At 39.1% G+C, this 19,219-nt stretch overlaps 1 protein-coding gene across 1 annotated transcript; it reads left to right on the forward strand.

The window, feature by feature from the left end:
* The first annotated feature begins 11,487 nt into the window (after positions 1-11,487).
* On the forward strand, positions 11,488-18,786 carry LOC108257448 (histone-lysine N-methyltransferase PRDM9). The gene is made up of 7 exons (XM_053675096.1): positions 11,488-11,508; positions 12,230-12,308; positions 12,554-12,719; positions 13,557-13,828; positions 14,888-14,955; positions 15,073-15,263; positions 16,717-18,786. Exons 2-7 carry the CDS (start codon positions 12,240-12,242, stop codon positions 17,526-17,528), a joined length of 1,578 nt encoding a protein of 525 aa, XP_053531071.1. The 5' UTR covers positions 11,488-11,508; positions 12,230-12,239; the 3' UTR covers positions 17,529-18,786.
* Positions 18,787-19,219: the final 433 nt, after the last annotated feature.

The following is a 19,219-nucleotide window of genomic DNA, read 5'->3' on the forward strand; positions in this document are numbered from 1 at the left end:
TCTCAGATCAGGCCGCGACTGCGGCCGCCCGGTTCCCCTGGCTCTCTGCAGGGTTTGGCAAGCTACCATACTGGCCTTCTATGTCTCCCTCGCACTAGTGCTGGCCTGGGCTCCACTTGTGGATGCCCAGGTGAACTCAACACAACAGGGAAGGAACTGGCTGAATGACGCCATATGTCGAGCTCACTCAGCAGGTCTGCTTGGTAGGCCTGCAACACTGCCATTGTCTGCAGTGACCCACAAGCAAGACTACTACTACATAGACCTTGCCCACCAATGCCATGTATTATAAATACAGTTTATGCATGGTTTTCCCCCAGAAGCCTGATATTTTGTCATGCACTTCTGGTAGAAAGGGGAGTTTTCTGCAGTGTGAGGGATTTACTTTCACTGGGGAGAAAAAAGCTCATCCAGCCTTAGTAATCACTTCAAGCGCTCTTTATATGCTGCTCTCAGTTTTTAGCACATCCTTCTGGCTCCTCGGAGTCAGAGAGGAATTATTACTATTATTTTTGTGTGTCTGATTTTTTATTTTTTTTTGGATTTCCATAGCGGAAGGATTCGCTGCGACGCGAGCTCCAAAATCCAGCGGCGAGTCGGACCCGGAAGACAGAACAAGAGATAGAGCAGCGCTCATCTCTGGCTCCTCTTTTGGATCCATAAGAGATCCCCTGGACCTGAGACAGCTAGCTGCCTCGGCAGCGGCTGGCCCAGATCCGCGAGGCTCTGAAACCCAACTCGCTTCGGCTTCCGAGAAGAGAGCGAGCCGTGAGCGGAGCTGCCTAATGTAGGCATTACAATGCATGATCAGGCCTCTCGAGGGATGTTGTTGCATCCAACCCTAGACACTTCACACAGAAAGTGTGCACTACTCCACGTGATGAAATGGGAGCAAGGTGTAACACACTTACTGAACTGTCTCACACTCATATTTTTCTCTCTCGCTCATTCCTTTTTATTTCTTCTCTTTTGCAAATGAGCTGCTGCGCCTCACCCCCTTCCTGGAAGAGAACAGCTCCTGTTTCGGGTACTACATTAGCCGTGGAATCTGCAAACATTCTCAAAATATAAAGTGCGATACTTGCGTCTTCTGGGTATGAAGCTGGATCATGAACAGTTGGTACTGATCCATTCTTGCGAATCAAGTTTTTAGTAAATCCTGCTTTGTATTGACCCGCGTTCACAAAGCAGTCTGGTGTGAAATAATTGAAGGTATTTTGGGGGCATGAGTCCAAGTCCAAAAGTAACTGTTTCTCTTTGGGAAACTTTCAGTGTGAGAAAAGTTAACCAGCCAACTAACTACAGTAAGATTCATAACATAATCATGGTGGCTTGGTGATTAAGGCCTTGGGTTACTGATTGGAACGTTGGGGGTTCAAGCCCCAACACTGCAAAGCTGCCACTGTTGGGCCCTTGAGCAATGCCCTTAACCCTCTCTGCTCCAGGGAATGCTGTATCATGGCTGACCCTGTGCTCTGACCCCAGCTTCCTGACATGCTGGGGTATGTGAAGAAAATAATTTCACTGTGCTGTAATGTATTTGTGACCAATAAAGTCTCATTATCTCAGCCGAAACAAGGAAAAGTCAGTTTGCAGAAAAATGGCAGTATAGATGAAAATCTCGATTACTGGCAATTTAGTTTATAATATAAACTATAATATAAGCTGAGACTTATTACTGTTGCCCAGATCAATATGGCGGCGATGATCCAGCGGTACATGCGGTGTCTATGTATGTCTATGACCACAACAGTCATGAGTCGCAGTGGAGTGATGTCAGCTCCCCCCTTCGATTGACTGGCTAGAGGAGGAGCTGTAGTGGACCAATGGTGATGCTAAAGCCCGCCCTGATTTACATGAAACTCGAACTACAACATTTGGAAAAGCAAGCGGAGAATGTGGAAACAAGCGTGAAGGGAAAACCAGTATAAGCGTTCAGAAAAAGAGAACATGAGCAGAAAATGTCAGAGAGCACAAAAACACAGTAATATAACCAAGGAAACATGATTTTGTGTGCGATTCAGAAGACTTTGAATTTATGTTTCAGTTTTGTGTGGTATAATTTTATGTGTTTTTAAATGTTTGATTCACGCTTATTATTTTTCAATCAGTGACCGCAAAACTTTTGACGGAAAATGAATCCCATACAAAAGGGACTGAGTTGGTTTGAGTCCTTAATGGCCAAGTCTGAGTCAAATCCGGCCGATTCCAGAAAGTAATTACATTGTAAGTAAGTAAGTAAAATTTATTTGTATAGCACGTTTCACACAGCAAAGCTGACCAAAATGCTGCACAGAGTAAGGAAAATAACATAGAAACAGAATTAGACCAAATAAAAACAGACCATAGACAATATTTAAAAAATGATAAAAATCTGTTTAAACAATTTAAAAATTTGATCAAAAAGGCTGGCAGAAGAGATAAGTTTTAAGCCTATTTTTAAAAGTGGTAATAGAAGGTGCAAGGCGGATGTCCAGTGGCAGTTGATTCCATAGACGGGGGGCAGCAACAGCAAAAGCTCTATCCCCCTTTGTTTTTAACCGGGAACGAGGGACATGCAAAAGAAACCCATCAGAAGATCTTAGACATCTGTTTGATGAATGTGGTTTAAGAAGGTCCTCGAGATAGGAAGGAGCTTGATTATTAAGAGTTTTAAAAACAAACATCAGAATCTTAAACTGAATCCTAAAACGGACTGGGAGCCAGTGAAGTGATGCTAAAATTGGGGTGACACGATCAAACTTCTTTGCCCTGGTCAACAGCCTCGCAGCTGCATTCTGAACCATCTGAAGACGAGCCAGAGATGACTGAGGAAGACCCAAGTATAATGAATTACAGTAATCTAAGCGAGAAGTAATAAAAGCATGAATAACCGTCTCCAAATCTTGGAAAGACAAAAATGTTTTGAGTTTCGAAATAATCCGTAGTTGATAAAAACTAGTCTTAACGACCGAATTTATCTGCTTGGTTAAGCATAATTCTGAGTCCAGAATGAAGCCAAGGTTCCCAACCTGGGAAGAAATTGAGGGAAAGTGATTATGGAGCTCGTTAATGAGACCATCTCTCAATCTCAGGGGGCCAAAAACAATTATTTCAGTTTTGTCTTCTTTAAGTCGGAGGAAATTATTTGTCAACCATTTTTTAATGTCATCCAGACAGTCCTGCAATGGCTGAATGGAGTCACCAGCTTTCAAAGGAATGTACAACTGGGTATCATCAGCATATAAATGAAAAGAGACATTGTGAGCCCTAATAATATTCCCCAACGGCCGCATATATAAATTAAAAAGAAGTGGGCCCAGAATGGAGCCTTGAGGAACACCACTAATAATAGGACTAGAAGAAGAGCAGAAATTACCCAACGCTCGAGAAATACCTGTCCTCAAGATATGAGCTAAGCCATTGTAGGGCAGTGCCCTTGATACCAAACAGATGCTCTAAGCGCCAGAGAAGTATGTAATGGTCTACAGTATCAAAGGCAGCTGTAAGATCTAGTAGCATCAACACAGTATTTTTTCCAGCATCCACTGTGAGTAAAATGTCATTGGACACCTTTAACAAAGCAGACTCTGTGCTATGAAAAGCAGTGAAACCAGATTGTAAAGGTTCAAATAACATAGCTGAGTTTAAAACAGGAGCAATTGAGATTGTACCACTTTCTCTAGCAGCTTTGACAGAAACGGTAGCTTAGAGACAGGCCGATAATTATTAAGGCAACATTCATCCAAACCCTGTTTCTTAAGCAAAGATTGAACAATAGCATGCTTAAAACAATTTCGGAGCACCCCTGCATCCAAAGAAGAATTTATCAACACTTGGATACTGGGGCCAATTTCAGAAAAGGTTGCTTTCATAAACACAGCGGGAACAACATCAAGTGGCATGGATGATATTTTCATCTGGTTAACCAGATCACACAGTTCCTTTAGAGAAACGTGTTCAAATTGATCAAATGAACGCGGTAAAGCCAGTGAATTCAGGGACAGGTCTGATAAATGCAAAGTGAAGAAGAATGAATGGTAATTACTTTATCAGCAAAAAACTTTAAAAACTTCTCACAAAGTTTAGCTGAAGGTTCCCCATGGAATTGGCAACTCGGATTAATAATTGAATTTATCGTGGTGAATAAGATCTTTGGTCTATGACAGTGTGTAGCAATTAAGTCAGAAAAATACCTAGACCTAGCTGACTTTGCTACACTCTGAAACTTAAACAAACAATCTTTAAAAATCTGGAAGGACAGTAATAACATTTACGATTTGGTTGTTTCAGTTTAAAAGGGGCAATGGAGTATAAAATATTGGAGCAAAATGAGTATAATAAGGCAATCAAATCATCAGGGCCAGAAGAAGACTCTGCAGCACTCAAGATAGATGTTTCAACAGCATTAGCTAGAAAACTTTCACTAAACTGAGAGGCAGTGAGTGAATTAATACAACGAGAATAATATCCTGAAGGCCTAGTCATAACGGCAGAGCTGGCAGCAGGGACTTTAAAAACAATGGGCTTGTGATCAGAGAAAGAAGCATCTTCAATATTAACATCATCAACAGTGGTTCCATATGACAATATAAGGTCTAGTGTATGACCAAGGACATGTGTTGAATAAAACCAAAGGAATCCAAGATATTACAAAATTCAGTAACCAAGGGTCGACCAGGGCAGCAGACATGCACATTAAAATCACCCAATAATAACAAACGATCATACAACGGAACAATAGAAGTTAAAAAATCACAAAAATCACTTAAAAAGGCATTGTCTGGGTTAGGTGGCCTATAGATCAAAGCACAGAATAGCGTGGAAGAGGTCGACTCTAACACAACACACTGCACCTCAAACGACGAGTAACTCCCAACAGAAACTCTCCGAATGTTCAGTGACTGTTTAAAAACCATAGCAAACCCACCGCCCTTACCAGAAGGCCTTGGAGTAATAATAAAACAACAGTTTGGTGGACAGAGTTCCTCGAAGACGGTTGACTCACCAGGACTAACCCAGGTATCCGTCAGGAATAAGATATCCAGCTTATGTCTGGTAGAAAAGTCATTTAAAATGAAAGTTTTGTTGCACACGGACCGAGCGTTACCCAGGGCCGTCTTCAGAGGAGACTGAGGTTTGAAAAAAGATTTGAAATTGCAATTTAATCTGTCCATCAATCACAACTCATTTCTTAATTCCTAAAATAAATAAAAATCCCTATCAGCACTGTTTATGATATTTACTACATTAAGAAGTATATTTCACATTTTACAGGAAATTCAAGACTAGAATGACCAAATGCTAATGTTTAGGGGCACGCGATACGACTACAATCTTATTTCACCATAACAATACGCTTTCTCAGGTAGGTCTATCAGTAGTGTTCAAGTGAGAAACACTACAGAGACTGAATAAAGCAATTAAATGTAAAATAAAATAGACTTCACTGTGTGTCATATACAGCGATTCTTATTCAATTTACTGAAGTTATTCAGTCTAATGAGTGAGTGAGTGATTTTCTCTTTGTGTTTAGTTGTGTGAGGAACATTAATGACAGACACAGCAGCAGGTTTATTAGACTGCTGTCACTTTAAGACCTAATGCACAGATCCAATTTACTGTACTGACACACCTACGATTTTCCCCCACTGTTTACATTCCACATGTTCCACCACGGCCAGCAGAGGGCACTGGCTCGGCTCCTGACGAGTCACGTGACATTGTTTTTGTTTGCTCGCTTCCCGATTGAGCATTTTGTGTTAAGTGACTTTAATTTGCCCAGGTGTCCATGCTTTGAGTTAATGATGTTCTTTATTTAAATGCCTGGGTGACTGACCACTTCACTCAGTATTATACCGTGCCTTTGGTTGATCCTTGTTAGTATTGTTTGGATCAGTAGTTGCGTTTGTTGTCCATGCCTCGAATGTTCTCGTTTCCCGGTGAAGACCGCGTTTACTTGAATCCTGAGTTTTGTGTGTAATAAAGACTGTGACCTGCACCTGCACCCGCCTCCAGTCCCGTTTCGTAACACCACACATAAGACATTACATGCATACTTGACCAGACCTCCATTTTGATATGTGTGTATATTGACTTCACTGTCCAAGTGTAATAAACTGCTAAAGAGAACTCAATTCGGTACTCACACGATGAGGCGGCTTTCTGTGCATGTTTCAGGTGTGTCAGGGTGACATTCATTCATTTCTTATCTTCATTTTATGCTGACATCATACCATGCAAAAACTCATTTCAGGGAGGTAGCACCACCACCCCTGCAACCCCATCTCACACACACACACACACACACACACTGTACATACAGTAATTTTAAAGTATTTTGTTGGAAGTCTCAATGGTAGAAGCTGAATGCTACATTTAAAAAATGTACTATTATATTATATTCATTTGGTCATGTTTTTATTCTATTACAACTTTGGCCTCATCACATAGGACATCAACAGAGTAGCACCTTAGCAGCTAGCCAGCTAGTTTGAATAACTTTAGCTATGCTAATGAACAAATGACATCTGTTAAACTCAACATGTCTTTTACAAACATTTAACCCACCACGGGCAATCGAAAAGTCGGTGCTGAAAACATGCAAAAGTGTTATTTTTGACCGCTATGAAGCAGGGGTACACTTTAGTGTAGTATGGGGTGAAGTGTGTTTTGTATTTTCTTTTTTGGGGGGACATTCTGCCAAGACGCTACAGTGATACCAAACTGATGGATGAACTGAAGAGAGAGAAAGAGGTCGACTTTAAAGCCCGCCCACAGAGGAAACTGATAGGTCTAGCTAGCAGAAAGAGAGACCAATCAGGATACGCTCTCTGTCACTCTCTTGCTCTTGTCACTCGGTCTCTGCTCCTACTGGTCTCTCGATCACTCTAAAAAAATAATCCGTTTCTGGGATATTGTATATAATTTGTGGCCGTCAGGGAGCTGCTATTAAAATACGGGAGACTCCTGGAACTTCCAGGAGAGGTGGGATGTCTGTTTATGTTTATTTTTTATATTTCCCAATATTTATTTTTTCTTTTCATGTTACTCATGACGCTGACTCGACTGTACTCTGAAACATTCCAAAATGTCCGAATCCATGTCAAGTTTGAGTACAAATTTACCCGAGTGCGTGACATGTCCGAGTTCGTTCATAATTGGATCCATAACAGGATCGAGTACCCCAACTGTAATATTTAGTGAAGGTACCTGATGGAGCTACTTCTTATTAAAATTCACCTTAAAGCTGCAGCACGGAACTTTTGCCTCTCTATCGCCATCTCTGTTTGAAGCATAAAATTGCAAGTTACTTACGGAGTTTTTTTTTTTTTTTACGAGGGTTGTGCTTCAGCACTGCTCCTCTGCGTGGATGAATCTGATGGTTTGAGGTAAACTTATCAGAGTTGCCAAGTCCACTTATAATACATGACTTTAGGCTTCTTTTTTCTGAAGTTGCTTTTTAAAAATCACTGTTTTTTTGGGCTTGTTTTAAAAAATATGTTGCTTGTTAGGAAAATCTGACAAGGGACTTTGTTTTTTGACATTTATGGTCACTATTTTCCCCAATGCATTGACACTGTCTACTAACAGTCTCAGTAATATCAGCGCTGTAGTGTAATTCACCCTCCCAAAATTACTACAGGTTCTAACACAAAAACAAGCATAACATACTCAAGTATACTAATAGTAGTTCCGCTTCTAATGTAATCTCCTTGATACTGTTACGAATCGGGAGGTAAGGCAGAAGCAGGTGCAGATCAACGTCTTTGTTTTCACACAGCAGACAAAACACAGGAAACACGATCTATACTGGACAAGATTAATGAGGTTAAACGTAGAACCAAAGTTCTATGGAACTTTTTTCTATGGAAAATTATTCATTCATAAGGAATTGTGAAAACTCACGCTTGTCAAGCATACACTCGGCTTATTTTTCTTGGTTAATAAATGCTGAGACGTCCCTAATGTAATGTAATGTACATGAAATGTGCATTTTTTTTTTCATTGTAGAAATAGATTTTTGTCTTCAACCCCATCTTTTAGCTTTTCTTGTGCTCAAGGTCAGAATTCTGTTAACAAAACTCGTTCATTTTTAAAAACTGAAAAAAAATCTAAATAGTGAGACACCGGCAGACAGTCTGCTTTCTATATTTTATTAGCAATAGAAGGATACAGATTTACTCCAAAAAGATTTTTGGAGACCTTTATTTTCGGAGGTTTTGAAGACCCTTTGTCGGTGTAGATGTGGCTTAATAAAGTGGAGTATGTAATAAACACGTCTCTGCTGGTCGTAGTGGTGATGCAGTAAATCTACACTTCACTGGAGAAGCACAAACACAGTCCTGTGGTTTTAAATGACTCTTGCGCGTTGTTATGAAGTACTCCCGCGCATGTCTATACACTGAACACGTAATACGCGTGCGCGTGACGTCATCGTTTTCACAGATTCTCGTTTTTGTCCATTTACACGGAGACGATAACGGCATCGTTTTCAAAAACTTGCACTTTGAAACCCGTTTTCCAAAGTTTGCGTTTTCAGGCCCCGAAACTCCGTCGTGTAAACGGTCCCTTAGCAACTGCAGCAAAATGCTGTTTTTATTGCTAAAGTTTTTCTGTAAACAAATAGAAATGAAACTCAATTTTTATGATTCACACTATATTACACTCCATTCTTCTCCTCACAGAGGACTCTATTTTGAAAATAATCAAGGTTGGTTTTTTTTTGTTTTTTTTAATAATTACATTTCATGATACAGCTTATTATTGCTTTCAAGTTCAGCAAATAGAATTTGAAATCTCAGTTTTTAATAATTTATTACTGGGAACTACAGAGTTTTAAAAACTGTTACATTTTTGTATTTTTTTTAAAGAAAAACAATCAACGTTCAATAACATTTTGACTGTATGAGTTATACATGTAAAACCAAATGCACTATGATACAGTCTATCATTGCTACCAACTACAGCAAATAGATTTTTAACAACTCAGCTTTTATATTTATTATTTTTTTAAGAAAAATAATTAAAATTCAATAAGCTTTTGACTGTATGAGGTAACAATAAATGGCAATAAATGAGCAAAAACATAGTACTAATTTCATAAAATGTCATGAGCAGCTTGATGCTAATTATAGGAATGCAGAGTAATTCTGAGTCTTGAACAGTAAACTCTCAAGTGTCAGTGTCATGTCACAGCAAACCAGCGACCCCGTTTCCCAGAATGCACCTCAGACTACAAACATGGCCGACACAAACTACAACTCTAAACCGACGCACAGACATGTTCACCTTCTCCAGAATACTAATCAGACACACCTGGTACATTTATTCATTTAGTGGACGCTTTCATCCAAAGCGACTTACAAGTGAGAAAATACAAGCAAAGCGATATCAAGCAGAGAACAATACACGTAGTGCTACTGTACAAGATCCATTAATTGAGTTCCAGAAGAAGCAAAGTGCGCAGAGTAGAGGTGTAAGTGCAGAGTAAATATTATTTATTTATTTGTTTGTTTGTTTTTTAAGGGGTTGGTTAGGTGTTCATGGAAGAGGTGGGTCTTTAGCTGTTTGTTGAAGATGGTGACAGGTTCTGCCGTCCAGATTGAGATTCCTATCTCTCTCTCTCACACACACACACACACACTTAAATTGGAGCAGTGAACCATAAGATCTTTGATTACGTCATGTACAGGTCAGAGGTCTAGAAATCTCTCTCTCTCTCTCTCTCTCTCTCTCTTTTTCCTATTTGATAATTGTTTTACTGGAATAATGTACACATTACATATCTCTGTAATCTTCCCTATTTGTGGTTGTTCTCGAGTGAAATAATCGAGGCCTCCTACAGAACATATTAAGTTACACAGGAGCAGTGATGACAATAAACATGACTTTTGGTGCTCATGATTAAATATGGCAGATTTATTATGAACCCACTACATTAGAGAAGGAAATATTAAAGGTGAAGTGTAGTAGTGCTAGTGCGTGTGAATAGACTATCAGTTTAGATACTGACCCTGAACACTACTAACATGTAGTGCTTTCTTGGGGTGGTGATGAAGTTGGAGTTGAACCGGTAAGAAAGATATTAGAGACTCCCGAGGATGTTCTATTAGAACCTGCACCAACTCACCTGATTCAAGTCATCAGCTAATTAAGCGGCCTGCACGAGCTGAGGTGGGCGCTGTAGAGCAGATAAAACAACCAAATGTGTTAGATAAGACTTCAGAGCCTGTGTTCTAGACACATGATTTAGAGTAGAGGCCTAGGCCTGAGCTTTTGGAGATATTCTGATTATAGGTTTCAGTCAGGAAGTTACTGAAATTAAGGAGAGGAACTGAAAATAAAGTTATAGCCCTTTATAGTAAACAGCAAATAAGGCTATATTAGTGTTAGGAGGAAAAATAGAAATAAGCTCATAGCAGTGCTGATTAAATACATATACATGTTAAAAGCTGCTAGGAGAAAAAAAACAACAACTCAGAACATTTGCTTAGCCTAATACTTTTTCTTTCATCTGCACATAATTATTGTTTTATCAAGTGCTTCTGCAATAAAAAGACTTAAAATCGAGGGTCCTTGTAAGTATCTATGGAGAGAGAGAAGCAGTGAACCATTGACATCATGTACAGAGTTAGCATGAAGGTGTGATTGACAGTTTTCAGAAATCTAATCCTATGGTAATATGAATACTACTGTACTACTAGTACTATTGCTACTACTACTATTAATAATTAGAAGAAAGAATAAAGGGTGATATATAAAATGTGTTTTAGGCAGCACTGTGGGTTGTTCTGGATGGATCTTGACTGTCATCGTGTGGTCAGGTTTAGGAAGTGCACCTTCCACCACCATTGTTGTTTAAAGCCGCAGATTATAAATCTATATTTGATATGTATAATAATAATAATAATAATAATAATAATAATGATTGACATGCTGTAATATCACACAACAAATATAGCATTGAGAAACATTTCTTAAATCCCCCTTTCTTTTTTGTAGCTATTTACTCCATATATAGATATAGAATCTGCAACTTTATACAAATTTAGCAAAGCGCTTTACAGTAAATTAAAATATAATATTAAACTAATGAAATGATGTGCAGCACATTCTTATGTTAATGTTTTTTACATTAAATGTTCATAAAAAATAAATAAATAAATCCTCCCAAAATCACCAGAATTGAATGCTTTGGTGCTTTTTTTGCGCACACAAAAAATCTTTTAATTATTAAAGATTGAGGTTGTGGTGACTCAGTAGTTCACTCGGTATATCTGGGTAAGACATGGTGAACGACTCACTGCTGATATTCATGAAGAAGTCATGAACTCCACTGGAATAATAAATAGGATCTAATAAAACCATGAGTGGAAATTATTGGTGCAAATTTGTTAGCATAGGCTTCCTCCAACCTGGAACTATATCCTCCAGTCCACGCGGTGGCGGTAACGCGCCAAACAGCTGCGTCTCCGACCAGTAGAAATCACAGAGGAAGAAAAAGCTGCTTTGGGTATCTCCTGAGCAGTTGAGTTATTACACCGAACTAATCACCTCCAGACTAAATTATTCCTGACAAAGTTTTACAGTTAGATTTGATCGAGTTTAAAAATAAAAGCTGGTTATTTTGTCTGTGTTTGAGGAATTAAAACTCCGTTCTGTTTTTAAACCCGAGGTAAGTTAAACGGAAGCTGTGTGGCCGAATCCCAAATTGATGTGTAATTTCCGGTTTAAGTGCACTACATTAGGGATGAAATAATGACGGGCTACACCCTATGTAGTGCACTATTTAACTCAGGAGGAGAGATTTGTTATTCTGTTTTAGCGGCACTATTTAATTATAACCTTACTTTATCCTAAAATCCATTGTTTGCTCCCTGCTTATAGCAACTAAAATAAAAAAAAAAACCAAGGAGAGTAAACGTAGCTAAGTAATTTAGCAGCTAAAATATCTTTATATTTCTGAAAGGTTTTCAGAAATATATGAACTGCAAAACCCGAGGTAAAGTTGGGTTTATATTGGACATTCTTGGCACTTGGTTCTCTGTCCACTCCAGAGTAGGAAAATGCACATTTTGTCCTGTTTGTGTGTTTATTTCTTGAGAAATAGAAGAGAGAAGCTCGAATGTGCAGCGAATGTCCAATATAAACCCAACTTTACCTCTGTGACAGCAAAGTAAACCCGTGTTGAGTTTAGAAGGTGTGAAAAGAGCTTGAACATTTCTCTTCTTTTCTTTTGTTTTTATAGAAATGTTGTCATGAGTTCAGCAGGAGACAGACAGCACTCTTTCAGAAAGTCTCGGGCTCCCGATCCAGCTCACTCACAGGTGAAGATTACTGATCCTTTACTGTCAATACATGATGTTAAAGTTTCACCAGTCTTTAATATTTTACTGCCTTGTTTCCCTGTGAGTCTACAAGCTGTTCTTCTAATCACTCAGAACCTCATCATTATGAGGAGGAGAAGTAAAAGAAGCTATCTTTCAGATCAGACACCAGAGCCTACACCATTAGAATCAGACTTACAGTGTTGATGTGGTTTTTATTTCTGAATAAATGTTCTGATCTTTAGCTGTCTGAGGATGTGAAAAGAGAGTGTTTAGATGAAGGGACAGAAGTGTGTGTGAAGAAGGAGGAGATGCTGCAGCTGAACATCTACAACCATGGACACGCCTTCAACACCATGCCTGAAGTTCTCCCCATTAAAGAGGAAGAATCTGACACCGAAGACTTCCTCTGTAAGTCCCCAAACCTCTCTGGAGCTCAGTACCACTCCCACTCATTATCACTACACGCTATCTACTGCACTAAGTGTCGTTTGGGACGCAGCCCCTGCATCTGTATTTTTCATCATCACTTCAGTTATTGCTCAGAGTCAGAGAAACTCAGTAATACTCCATTTTATTTTATTTTTTATTATTATAACTCTAGATTAGCGCTGCCCAATCAGTTTACAGCAGATTGCCCATTTACTGCTTTTGTTGTAAAACAAACAACTTCTTTTTTTTTCTTCATCCAAAGACGTGTAGTTCGGTAAAACAGCTGCTGGATCGATGTGATGTGTGTCACCATTTAATCAGTTTCTTCCGGTATGTAGGTGAATTTGATCAAAGAAATTCCCTATATTATTGTGTGTTTCTGTTTGTGTGGACGTTGAGCAGATTGTAGACCCGACTACACCCTCATGTTTATTTTGTAGTAATTCTATAGAGATCTAGCTAGTTGTTTAAATCTGAACATTTCAGCTGAGTTAAATGTCAGTTTAAACAACACACACTTTATCATTCATGCTGTTCAGACAAAGCTGTCCCATCCACCAACATACACTAAAATAGTGTTTTTCTCTCTGCCTGATGGGATTTTGCACCTCTGTTTCTGTTCTCACATGACACTCCTGAAACATCTGGATCATGTTGGGAAAACACCCAAAACACATGTGATTGCAGACTAAAGCTTAAAGTAGATCTGCAGGCATCCGGTGTTTCATTTGCAACTCCTGTTGTATTTTAATAGTATTTCAGTGCAAATTAATTTTAGTCATCATTTCTTCTTCTTGTTGTGTTCTCTCCATCCAGACTGTGAGGTCTGCAAATCGTTCTTCTTCAACAAGTGTGAGGTTCACGGTCCTGCACTCTTCATCCCTGATAGCCCTGTTCCCATGGGGGTCGTTGACCGAGCCAGACAGACTCTTCCTCCTGGACTAGAGGTTCGGAAGTCCGGTATTCCTGATGCGGGTCTGGGAGTGTTTAATATGGGGGAGACTGTTCCAATTGGTGCACACTTTGGACCGTACCAGGGAGAGCTGGTAGACCGAGAGGATGCCATGAACAGCAGCTACTCTTGGGTGGTGAGTTATTATAAATGTATTATAACTATTAAATGTCCTCTGTGTTCGATATAATGCAGTATGCTACTGAAGACTTGGTGGGGGTTGAGATTATTTTCTCTCTCCAGTTTAGTTTCAGTAAAGTCACAGTAAGCGTTTTTTACGCAGCAGAACGCCACCAGTAGAGAAATGTTATTGAAATTATCAGTTTCTTCATGCCAATATTGTGAGGAGACATGTTGTTGTTGTTGTTGTTGTTGTTGTTGTCGTTGTTGTCACTTTCAGCTGCTGTAATTCCTACGTTCTGTTTGGATGTAAATAACCTGTAGGTTAAAGCTGAAAGTCTGCACGTTGAGGTCATATTCATTATTTAATTTGAACTTTAATATACTGTAGTAGACTGCAAAATAACAATGCTGTAAAACAACGTTTATCATTTTCATAACAATAGCTGTATATCCAGATTTCTATGAAACTGCCTTGTGACAATGTCCGTTATTAAAAGCACTATGTAAACTGAGTTTAACAGAAAACTTGTGTGGATAATGTTCTCATATCACCCTGAAACTCTGAAACTGGGATCCAGATGGAGTCGGGAATGTCGTTTTTATTTAGATTACTCACTTAGATTACAACGAGACATGAGTGTTTAGACTAAACACAGAAACAGTGCTGGTAAAAAAAAAAAAAAAAAATTAATTTAAAAAAAGGCAGTTTATTTAAAGGAAAGGATCCTGATTGGTCAAAAAAGAAAAATTTCCCCACACTTTCACCATTTTTAAACTTTAATCCTAACTGCAAAAGCATAGAGAATGCCATAGATGGGGAAAACCCCCATTTTATTTCAAACCAACACTTCTGCCCCTTCTGTTCTCCTGCAACACGCATGCTTTTGGTCATGTACTGTACTGTGTTTTATAAATGTTGTAGCTGTCGAGCTAAATATTAGATTTGCCTCTATAATGTTCAGTAGAATAATATTTGGGTGGGATATTCTTCTTCCTGTATGGGTTGTGTAATTTGATGAATAATATATACATTTCTAAATAGATAAAATACATGTAAAAAATGTTTATGCAGATATACAGGAGCAGGCAGCGTGAAGAATACATAGATGCTAAGAGAGAGACGTATGCTAACTGGATGAGGTGAGGATTAATTTTATATTTATACACACACAATATTTTACGGTTCCTTATTTGTTGGAGAACTTTTTTTCTTTCTTTTTCTATTTAACACTTTCTGCCACTTTGCCTCGTTCTTAGGTATGTGAATTGTGCTCATAATGATGAAGAGCAGAATCTTGTGGCGTTTCAGTATCGAGGGGAAATTCTGTACCGTTGTTGTCGGCCCATCGACCCAGGACAGGAGCTCTTGATGTGGTATGAAGAGGAATATCCCAAAGATCAGGGCCCTACATTCGCGTACCTCTGGAACCAAAAGTGCTCTGCAAATGGTAAAGTCCAAACTAGTGATTTTATAATAAATTATTTGGTTTTAAAATGTAGAATTATTGGGTCAAAATGACTGAGATGGGAGGAGATCAAAAGAGGTTTCTCTCAGCAGGAACATAGAAATACTGAGGTAGAACTTGGTTCCTTTTAAATTCCTACTAACTGCCAGAGCTGCTGCAGTGTGATGCACACCGGATACGTCTCTAAACCTTACACTGACCTGATGGAATGACTCACTATAAAATAATACAAATACCCTCCTAACAGAGGATGGGCCTGCTGATGTTTTTTAATTATTTTTTTGTGTTGGTGACACTGCTTAGCAATCTTTTACTCATCTTCAACCTGGTGACATTGTCTGACCTTTCAGACCTTTTCCTGTCTTCTATAGAGCTTTACACTGAGGTTATGGGAGTTAAACTTAAATTCAGGTCAGTTTTATTTGTATAGCGCTTTTAACAGTGGACATTGTCCCAAAGCAGCTTTACAGAAACATATACATTCAGGATATAGATTTTACATGTATGAATGTATCCCTAGAGGCAACAGTGGTGAGGAAAAACCCCGAGACGATATGAGGAAGATACCTTGAGAGGAACCAGACTCAAAAGAGAACTAGTCCTCATCTGGGTGACACCGGATAGTGCGATTATAAATAAATACACCCCTTCTATAAATGTGCTAATACTACATTCTCAAATAGTGCAGTTGTGTAACCAGGAAAAGTCTGTTTTGTTGAACTTCTCCACTGTTCCCTGAAGGAGACTTGAGTGCAGATCTGTTTGTGCTAGTTGTAGTCCTAAAGCTATTATAGCAATTGTAGTCCTGGCCATCACAGCATAACTGTTCATATGAATTGAGATCCAAAGCCATCTTTATGGTTTTTAAGTGGTACCATCCTCAACAATCTCAATGATCTTTAGGCTGCACCATGTGACTTCCAACTGATGAGAACTCCAACCAGAAGTAGGACATCAGGATGGATCAGGCAGGTCAGGATCACTGGTATCTCAGGAGTAATGTGTGTAGCTCGACAGAAAGAGAGAGGGAAAGGGAGGGAGAGATTATTAGGTATGTATATTGCCCCGTAATGGTTAAGGACAGTGTACTTTGCGTGCGTACAAGCAGGGACTCCAGCAAGACTAGCTATGACAGCATAACTAAAAGAGAGAGCCAGAAGCTAACACAGACCTAAAAATTAAGTTAATAAGCATCCAGTGTAAAGGACCTTGAGTGCAGGCTCTATATTAGTAACTAGAATGTGTCCCATTCTCATTTCACCAGCAGTGTTGCCAAAATAGGCTCCGGATCCACCGCCAAGATAAAGCAGTTAATGTAAAATAATTTTAAATCAAACTTAAAATAACCTTTGTGCTCTTTATATTGGGATATTTCCTAACGATAGTTTTATTTAGCTGCATTTTATATTAATTTTTTTTTCTTTCACTGTTCCAGAAGTGGATAACTCTCCGGTACAAGTTGTCTCCTGCTCCTTGTGTCCACGTTCCTATACTTCTCAACTTTACTTCGACAAACACATGCGGAGACGCCACCACGAGGAGTATGTGAGACTTCAGAAATCAGGAGAGATTCAGATGTCCACAAAAGGCACCAGTAATCAGCAAGCATCATCTGCTACTCTGAGTCCTAACACATTTCCGAAAGATATTCACCACTGCTCAGAGTGTGGAAAGAGTTTTACTCATCCGAGTTCTCTACAACGACACCAGCGTATTCACACAGGAGAGAAGCCTTATCACTGCTCAGAGTGTGGAAAGAGTTTTACTGAACACAGTGCACTACAGCTACACAAGCGCATTCACACAGGAGAGAAGCCATATCACTGCTCAGAGTGTGGAAAGAGTTTTATTCACCCGAGTAATCTCCGAAAACATCAGCGTATTCACACAGGAGAGAAACCGTATTATTGTTTACAGTGTGGGAAGAGTTTTACACAACAGAGTAATCTTCAACAACACCAGCATATTCACACAGGAAAGAAGCCGTATCCCTGCTTACATTGTGAGAGGAGTTTTAATCGCCTGGATATTCTCAGAACACATCAGAGCATTCACACAGGAGAGAAGCCCTATCGATGCTCACAATGTGGGAAGGGTTTTGATCGCCAGAGTAATCTCAAACGCCACCAGAGCATTCACACAGGAGAGCAAGGAGAGAAGCCCCATCAATGCTCACAATGTGGGAAGGGTTTTGATCACCTGGATTGTCTGCCAAAACATCAGTGCATTCACACTGAAAAAAAGTAATATCATTACCCATCTGTACCTCAGACTCCTGTTCTTGGCTGACAGGAGTGGAACCTGATGTGGTCCTCTGCTGTAGTAGCCCATCCACCTCAAAGTTTAATGTTTTGTGCATGCTGAGATGCTTTTCTGCTCCCTATGGTTGTAAAGACTGATTGAGTTACTATATCCTTCCTGGCAGCTTGAACCAGTCTGGCCATTTTCCTCTGACCTTATCAACAAGGCGTTTCCACCCACAGAACTGTCACTCACGCAGTGTTTTTTTGTTTTTTGCACCATTCTGTATAAACTCTAGAGACTGTTGTGTGTGAAAATTCCAGTAGATCAGCCGTTTCTGAAATACTCAAACCAACATGAAGTTGGCACTAAATGAAATTAAGTAATCACCAAAACTATGCCATTCGTTTGTGCTGATTTGTGCCACAAAAACAAACGTTTGTGTTGGGTCGGTGACGTCACTCTCCACCCCATGTTTCTCAAATCGCTCCAAAACGCTGCCGTTCATATGTGCTGTTAAAACAAACACTGTAACAATTTCCATTCCTTAGATATAACGAATGTTTTCGGGAGCAGTGACGTCACTCTGAACCCCAAATCGCTCCAAGCCGGTGCAGTTTGTTTGTGCCGTAGAAAGTAACATCGTAACTTATGTATTTTATTTACTTATAGACAGTACAAAATCTCTGGGCAGAGCAGTGAATTTACACGAGCCGCTCTCCATCCATCTCTTCCAAATACCTGCCGTTTGTTTGTGCTAGCGCGGTGCTGGTTTGTTATCGTCGCTGTCATGGCCTGTATTTGTTGAAGTGTATCATTTGTTTTAAAATCCACATTTTTTGAAAACTTTCTAGCATGTCGGAACATACCTTATTGCGACTTAATATTACCCCTTTTTTTTTTGTTTGTGTTCTTCTTTGTTGCTGTAGTAAGTATTTAATCTCCTTTGTTATCATTATGTTTTTTGGACTTTATTCAAAGCAAGTAGTAGCATCACTTTACCACAGGGAATAGTAATTGGGGGTGTTGGGTTTTTTTTTTTAAGACAGGATATTTTGTGTTTTAGATTTGTGCTATATATTGTTATATGTAATGATGGTTTAAAAAAAAAAAAAAAAAAAAAAAAAGATAATCGCCAATACACTGTGATCTTACCTGTAGCCTAATAATAATGTACTGTAACTACTCTAGCTGTACTAATAGCCTACTGTAGTGGGACTGATGCCTGATTTTGTCCGATTAAAAAATGAAAGAAGAAACATAATTTGATGGTGTCTTAAGTTCTCTGAATACTTTTAACAACTAATAGATCTTTAAAGTCTTTAAAAGATCTTTCTGCCCTTTTAAGAAATCTTTCTTTACCCCAAGCACTGCATAGTGGGAAAACAACACAGGAAATAACATCTATAGCTGTGGAAAATGGTAAGCATGTGCTCGGAGTTAAAATACTTTAAGAAAGTACTAAAAGCATGTGTGCAGGTCAGGACAATTTACAGGATATGTTAAATAAATACAAGAAATTGATAGACATGACAAAGAAGTCCAAATTATCCTCCAGTGTTCACATTAATAAGGGTATGACATCTTTATTCCATGCCATAAAACACATTAAGTTATGATACGCACAGCAATATACATTTCATGGCAATAAAAGCATGATGATAAACTCTCCTGGAGGACATCCTCCTCTGGCTGAT

Source organism: Ictalurus punctatus, chromosome 24, assembly GCF_001660625.3.
Source record: "Ictalurus punctatus breed USDA103 chromosome 24, Coco_2.0, whole genome shotgun sequence".
NCBI classification, from domain to species: Eukaryota; Metazoa; Chordata; class Actinopteri; order Siluriformes; family Ictaluridae; genus Ictalurus; species Ictalurus punctatus.